General features: G+C 40.9%; 1 protein-coding gene across 1 annotated transcript; it reads left to right on the plus strand.

Moving 5' to 3' along the window:
- The first annotated feature begins 1,068 nt into the window (after window positions 1-1,068).
- On the plus strand, window positions 1,069-2,513 carry LOC124075600 (ret finger protein-like 3). Its single transcript, XM_046419111.1, is given in 4 exon segments — window positions 1,069-1,197; window positions 1,199-1,357; window positions 1,892-2,362; window positions 2,364-2,513. Coding segments are annotated over 4 exon segments (909 nt in total).
- Window positions 2,514-8,104: the final 5,591 nt, after the last annotated feature.

Here is an 8,104-nt window from a genome sequence, read left to right on the forward strand (position 1 = left end):
CCCATTGCCTTTGATCTTGAAAGGTATGAATTTATGCCATTTGATAATATTGACAATCATCTTGAATAATCTCTATTAGGATTAGTAAGCAATGCTTTATGTGTATAATATATATCAGAACCATCCCTACTCAGAAAGGATGAGAAAAATCTCTAAAATGAACTTATAAAGTTGGTGTATAAGTCTAACCTAATATAAGGTAATGGCATTTTTATCTTCATATTAGAGAAAATGTTCTAACAGGATTATGACTTTTATTAAAGGTGTTGTCAACTTGTGACATATCAAAATAAAAATATCCTTCCTGGCTATATTTCAATCAAAATCTGATTAGAGTATAGAGGCAGGGGAGGGCAAGGCCAGAGGAAGAGGAAGATCTCCCAAATAAGAGGCCTTGGTGTGCTCCAGACACAACACCTGAGCTACTCTGAGCCACCGTGAGCTACTCTGGAAGACACCTGAGCTAACCTGGAAGCAGCAAGGGCACTGGAGCTCCCATCACAGCAGGTGACTCCACTGCTGTGTATCTGGTTTTCACTTCTCAGATGTCGATAGCAGTTATGCCCCAGGGGGATGAGAGGAAGTTTGGAGAGTACTCAAAACAAGAAGTGCTATCAGGCTGCTTCCTACATGTGTGTCACTCTGGATCACACACTCTAGGAGTGACAGGCAGGGAGTGGTGCTTTCAGTTAAATGGATACAGAAGGATGTATCTCTTACTTGCATCCACGATAGTTGCTAAGGGTCCATTGGCACGTGAAATGAAAAAACCCTCACTTCTGACATAGATGTCACCAGTTCATATATCGGGGCACATCTATTAACACAGGTTGAGGGAACCCAGGAGCAGAGGCCCTTCTTCCACCTCTGCTCAAAGCATATCAGTGACTTTCTTTCCAAATAGAACTTGGAATCTATGAAGACAGGGAGATACTATTATGGTGTTGTACTAGCAATGAAAAAGCTGTAATACAACTTTACACACATAAAAGTCCTTGGTTTTTGAAACTAAGAGTTAATGAACTCATCAAAATTCCCCCCAATGTGCATTTGGCCCTGAACAGGCACATGGCTAAACTCTTTCAAGAGCGTACAGATGTCCCTTCTGCCTGGCCTATCATGAAAAAAACCATATGCCCAAAGTGTGGATGCATCTACTGCCTCAACTGCTTGGATTCCCTGGAGAAAGAGCCTGACAGGGGAGACTTTCTGGTGTCTTGTATGCTCCATGTTCTATAAAAAAGAAAAAAAAAAGGACATCAAGCCCAATCAGGAGCTGAGAAAGCTGGTTTCCACTACCAAGGAACTGGAGCCCCAGCTGCAAACTGCTCTACTGGTGAACCCAAGAATGTGGAAGTTGCACATTAAATGCATCACATACTCTGCTTCCTCCCCACTACCCGGCCAGGAAAATTCACCTGTGTAGTTGGCTCTGCATTGCATATGGTGACTAGGCAAGGTCTGTCTCCTGAAATTGTGATGTCACTGTGGCATTGATGTTTCTCAGTCATAATAACATGTAGAATCACCTTGTGATCTTGAACATCAATGCCGATGTCTTTGTAGTGGCTTAGGCAAGGGTTCTCCACATTTAGTGTGCTGTGATTGCCTGGAGTGGTTGGTAGGAAGCAGAGCCTAAACTGGGTGAGTTCAGCCAGCATACTGCAGACTTGGGGACCACTCTTAGGAAGCAAACCAGAGCCACTGAATCTGAGCTTCTTTGTGCTAGATACCCATGAACCTAATGTGAAAATCTCCCAGTACCTGTAATAATTAGAACTTGCCAGTGTGACCAGGAATTTGCTTCATGAAAAGGTCTGATTTGGGACTTTGTACTGGAAGTTTAGAATGGAGATCGATCCTGCCCATGTGCTGAGCTTTGTGTTTTCCCTTCACAATGGATATGACCTTGGATGTTGACAGGGCCAACAACCTCCTGGTCTTTTCGGATGACCACAGAAGTGTCGGATGTGGGAAAATCAAACAGCACCAGCCACTGCAGCATGAGAGACTTGCCTTAGCCCTGTGTGTCCTGGGCTCCTCTAGATTCACCTCCAATCGCCATTACTGGTATGTGGTTGTTGGAACAAGCACAGAGTGGGACTTGGGCAAGTGCAGGGAATCTGTTCACCAAGGAGGATGGATTCAACTAACCACAGATCTTGGATTCTGGACCATAAACTTGAGAGCTGATGGCTGCTTCTCTGCCAGCACTATGCCACAGACACCCCTCACTGTGGACCCCAAGCTGTGCCATGTGAGCATTGTCCTGGTTACGGGCCTGGGAAACATTTCCTTTTTCCATGTGGAAAATGAATCCCATCCCTTTACATTCATGGGAGTTTTAGCTGAAGGATCACTGTGCTCATTTTTTTGCTCCTTCAATTCCACCAAATGGTAACCAGGGTGTCCTGAGTATTTGTCCCCTAATGAATCTGGGTGTGTCCAGTTTTCTAGCCCTCATGGGCAAGCAAGATAAGCCTCCACAGCAAAGAAACATGGACAGAAGATGACTTGGTCCTCACATCTAGGCACATTGTGAATGGTACAAATCATAGGTGAGAAATATGGAACACTTTGTGAATACAGTTCACCTAATTAAATTCACAAGAGTACAAATAGGGCTACATATTGATTATTGTCACCATCAAACTCATCTAAAATCTTTATATTTTTTGTATGCTGGAGAAATATCCCTATTTTTAGATCATTATGCAAATTTACTATTTATTTCTTCACATTCAGTTTATGTTATGCAAGTTATGAATGAAATCAATTGGAGTTGACCAAATGAAACATGATTTTCTAAAAAAAAAATAGGGGTGCAATAGCTTATATCCACTAGCAATTGTGTATGTGTGTGTCTGTGTGTGTGTGTTGTGTGTGTGTGTGAACATACAGAGAACCAGATAAATGCCCATATGCCATCCAAACCCCAACACACAATTTTCACTCACAATACTCAGTGTAGCTCATATTTTCCTAGATGAGTGCTCATCTGCATTAATGACCATTCAAGTACTGTAGATATTGCTGATTGGTCCCAAGTGGGAATGTAATTTGATATACTCATTATGGAAACCAGAAGGGAGTTCCTCAAAAAATTAAAAGTACAACTAGTATATAATTCAAAAACCTGTCTTCTAGTTATATGTGCAAAGAAAACAAAATCTATATGTAAAGGAAACATCTGCATTCCCATAACCCAGTTATAGAAATGGCTTGAGTATCCCTCCACAAAGGAATGGATAAAGAAATGTAATATCTGTACCCAATGTCTTCTGACCCAACCTTCAAAGGAAGGCAGTCCTGCCATTTGCAATATGCATCACAATATTGATGGACTGGAAGACATATTAGAGGAAATGAGCCAGACATATGAGAAAACAAATACTGCATGATCTCACTTATGTGTGGGATTTGAAATAGTGAAGTCTTAGAAACATAGTAGAATGGTGTTCACCAGGGGCAAATCGAGGTATAATTTTCAATGGGTGTGGAGTTTCAGTTCTACAAGTTGAATAAGTTCTAGATATCTAGTGTGCAGCACAGTGACCCTGGGCAACATGTCTGCATTATATTCTTAAAATGTGCACAGAGCAAAGATCTTAAGTGTCTTAATTCTGACCCTCTAGAAAATTTTATGAGGTGCTGGACATGATAACTACATTTCTGGCAATCATTTCACAACGTATCCATATATAAAACATCAAGTGTACACAATTAGATATATGCAATGTTTATTTGTCAGTTACACCTTAATAAATACCAAGTTATGAAGTATGTGCTTGTGTGCAGGTGGGAGGGAGGCAAGTACAGTGCATATGTTTACAGGAGAATCTGTGGGCGTCTAAGGCTGATTTTTTGACAGAAAACCCTACTTCCTGAACTTGGGAGACACTGGTCCATAGAAGTGGATTAGAACTAATGCTAGGATGTGCTGAGAGTGGGAGTTTCTCAAGTTTCTCAACCTGGAAAGTGTCTTCATTGATAATGTGGACAGAGTCCAGAAGCAGGAGCATGGGTGTTCAATCCCAAATACTCCAAACCCAGGAGGTCCTGGATGTCTAGTGCCATCTGCTGGTTGACAGACCCAATTACCTGAGACAGGGGCCCTCAAATTCCCTCCCTGCTCAGCTCTGCAGCCTCAACTGAGTCAGAACCCTGGAGCTTTCCTCCTCATGCATTTTGGCAGAACAACTCTGGGTGGGCATTTGTCCACACCTGCTCTTCTGTCAGAAACACAGGACCCTCCCATCATCCTGATGTGCCCAAGACACCCACCCCAGAGTGTGACTTCTGACACTGGACATTTTTGCATTGAAAGAACAAAATGAGGCACATGATATAGGAAAAAAATAATAATTCATTAATGAATTAACTCATTCTCTTGAAACATCAGTTTCTATTGAGACACAGTGGTCCAGAATACTCTATAAAGAGGAATAAGTGTGGAGGCTCAAGTTTTGGTACTCCTACGCATTTCTGATTGTGTCAGTAAAAGATAAGGAAGAACACAAATCATATTTCAACCCCTAAATGTTGTGGCTTCTCAGTAGTTTAATGATATTGTCTTCTTCACATTGACACATGAGAAGATTGAAGATGTTTTTAGTTAGAGCCTTGGGATTTTAGCCTTCCAAGAAATGAAACAGAACTTTCAATTTTGCCTTCTTCCTCTTCTCTGGAAAGGGATAGATGAGTGCTCAGAGAGGTGATATCCACATGTGATTAAATCAGTTATGAGAATGGTGACTTCAATAAATGACTACTGAGCTATTTCAGTGAAATCTGGAAGAAGGTGGGGTTCACACCACACCCAGTGAGATCCATATTCCTGCAGAAATACCCTGATCTGTCCTTCAGACTGTCTCCCAATCCCCTGGGGGCATGGGTCTAAAACTCCAGGTAAACTCAATGTGAAAGGACTGCTAACCCAGTATTTTTTCACCATGTTCAGGTGGATGTGTGTACTTTTGGGTTTGTCTAAAGAGATAGCAGGATTTGAGAACTGGGGTTGTGTCTTTGCTTTGATTTGAAATGACCAATGTCACTGGAAAAGACTTGCAAAGGAAAACTCAAATATCTAATAACTTAAATATCTAATCCAATCCTGCCCAGACAAGCCCAGCTCCTGATAAATTTTTCACTTTCAATCTTCAAATTCTGCGGAGCTGGGGTTGTGGCTCTGTGGTAGAGCACTTGCCTGGCATGTGTGAGGCACTGGGTTTGATTCTCAGTGCCACATATAAATAAATGAACAAAATAGAGGCCCATTTAAAAAAAAATAAAGGAATTTCTTTAAAAAAAAATCTTCAAATTCTGATCACCTGTGAGTTCTGTATAGAAATGAGTAAACTAGTTTCAAGACTTTTAAAAAGTGGATCTAATTTTATGTAAGTTGTTTAATAAAAGGAATAATAACATTGTAAAAATATCTATTCCTTTGGCCATGGTGACTAACAAAGGAAAAAAAAAACAAATAAACACATGACTTTGAATTGCTGATTGTTGGAATATATTTCAGATTTGTTTTCCAAACTTTTCAACCAAGATCTTCCCAATGACAGAGAAAAAGAACTTTCAAAACAATCATTGTGCTCTGGAGACTGTAAATTCATGAAGGATCTGATAAGGATTAATTAACTTCCTTGACTCAAATTCAAGGTGGTTTCACCTGGGGCTAGGGGCAAAACATTTTTTGAAAAATAACTTCATTGTTTTTGATAAACCCAGCCTAATTACCTCTTAAGATTGGGAGCCATCTCGCCACAAAGGCATGAAAAGTTAATTATGGCTTTACTATAAATTACTTCGATTTCTAAAGTTGCTTGGAATGCCTTCCTGTGCCTTGAACTTGAGAAACTGATGTGACTCCATCTTTAAAAATAAATAAATAACAGCAGCTTCTACCTCAAGGCCTGTCCTAAGGAAGGGGGCGTGACCCTTGTCCTGGGAAAAACCCACAGAGCACTCCTAAGCACATACCCACCCTACTGAGTTGTTTGTCTGCAAATAGCAGGAGAGGTCTATGGTGCCAGGTGTCTCTGACTCAGTTAGGCTAGGTGAGGACCTATAGCAACCCCCCTAGCTACTGAGACAGGGAAAATACCTGGAATGCCAGATGACCCCCAAGTAGTTTATGGTGGTTGACAACATGTTGGGAAACCATGTAGTTTAGACCCCTCATGGCCTAAACCAATCAATTCAAAGGAATCCCCCTCTTGTACTAACCAATCACCCCTACCCAACTTGTTCCCACCATTGAATGTGCTAATCGATGTTAAGAGTTGTTGTTTGACTTTCCCTCGGTATGGAATGATTTGCTGTGTGATGTTGTGATGCATAGAGTATCCCCCCAAAACCTATAAACTCTCACTGAACAAAGGACCAGGACTCACTCCCTAGGACCACTGCCTCGGGATCGGTTATGAGTCCAGGCTGGAGCTTGCAATAAAGACTCTTGTGTGATTGCATCGGATTCGGCTCCCACGAATCCGATGCAGTCACACAAGATTCTGTTGGGGTCCCACGAATCTGGTATAACAAACTCGTGCCTGGCTTTACCTGACCAGATAACAACCCTCTCTGAAATGTTAGTGGCACCTCATAAATTCTGGCTTTCCCTGGCCAGATAATGACCCACTTTGAAACTCTAGTGGCACCTCATAAATTCCATGTTGAGATCTTATTTACTCCCTAAGTGCTGGGCCATTAACTTACTATCTGCTTTTGTGTTATACTTGTCAAAATTCTGTTATCTGTCATCAAGACACCCCCTCTTTTTGTAACTTCGGTGCTATAAAGCTGTGCTTCTAGAGCACTGCGGGGCTATCTTCTATTCCTGTAGTTTTCGGAAGAGACAGCCCCGGCCGTCTAATTTGATTTCAGTTGGAGTTGGTGGTCTTTTCTTTGCATCATGGTTTAACAGTTTTCATCAAGAATAATAAAAGGGGGTCTGGGGCTGTGGATCAGTGGTAGAGCACTTGCCTGGCGTGTGTGAGGCCCTGGGTTCGATCCTCAGCACTGCATATTAATTAATTAATTAATTAAAGGTCCATTGACAACTAAAAAAAATATTTAAAAAAAAGAATAACAAGAGAAGGCTGGGGTTATACCTCAGTGGTAGTGCTCTTGCCTAGAATATGTGAGGCTCTGGATTCAACCCTCAGCACCACATAAAATTAAATAAAGGTATTTATTTAATTTTATGTAGTGCTGAGGATTGAATCTATTAAAAATGAAAGAATAGAAATAGAAATCTAATGATTTGCTTTAAAATTTAAAATCTTCAAATTCCAAGTTTTATCATACACAGACATAATACTTAGGAGTTAATTCAGAGGAAGGAGTGTTGTCTGAATTTAAAGAAAATACACACCTTCAGGATAGATTGCTTTTCTTTGCATGATGTACTTTTATATATTTTCAGAAACACTAAACAGCTCCTTTATTCCAGTAATAAATCTATCACAAAATGAATGAAAGTGAAGGGGCAGGATGTGAATGAGGGAAGAAGAAAGAACTTCTATGCAAAAAAAAAAAAAAAAGAAATCCTGTAGGAAGATCTCACTCCACATCTGACCAACTTCAGAATCAGGTGGAGGTAAGACAAGACTCTTGCGGATGTGTTTCCAAGTTTACATTATTTGTGTCTTGCTCTTGTGTTTTCTAGAAATTAGGAGAGAGTCTGGCCTCAGGAATTGAATTGTATTGAATAGAACTGATGAAAACAGCAAGTGGTGTCTGGGGCCACCTTCCTATCAGGCAGAGCATGTGCACAGAGGGACACTGGGTCCCCTTCTCTAGGAGCTGTGAACAGGACATTCTCAATAGCCAGATGGAAAAATGGTGGTCTCTCTCCTCTCCGTCAGGTCCCAACCTGAGCAACTGTGGAACATTGCTGATTCACTCCACCTGGCAGCTGCTGCTCTGAATCTGTGTCACAGTCAGGTTGGACCCACTGTGGAGCCAAGGAGTCCCTGAGCATTCACCAGCTTTTTTCTATATTAAAAGAAAAATGACTCACATATGTACATATATATTATATTAGCCACAATGAAGAATGTAAAATAAACAAAGCAAATTAATCCTAATATCCAGA

Source organism: Marmota monax, unplaced genomic scaffold, assembly GCF_021218885.2.
Source record: "Marmota monax isolate L192 unplaced genomic scaffold, Marmota_monax_Labrador192_F-V1.1 WCK01_AAM20220418_F8-fsc00609, whole genome shotgun sequence".
Classification (NCBI taxonomy): Eukaryota; Metazoa; Chordata; class Mammalia; order Rodentia; family Sciuridae; genus Marmota; species Marmota monax.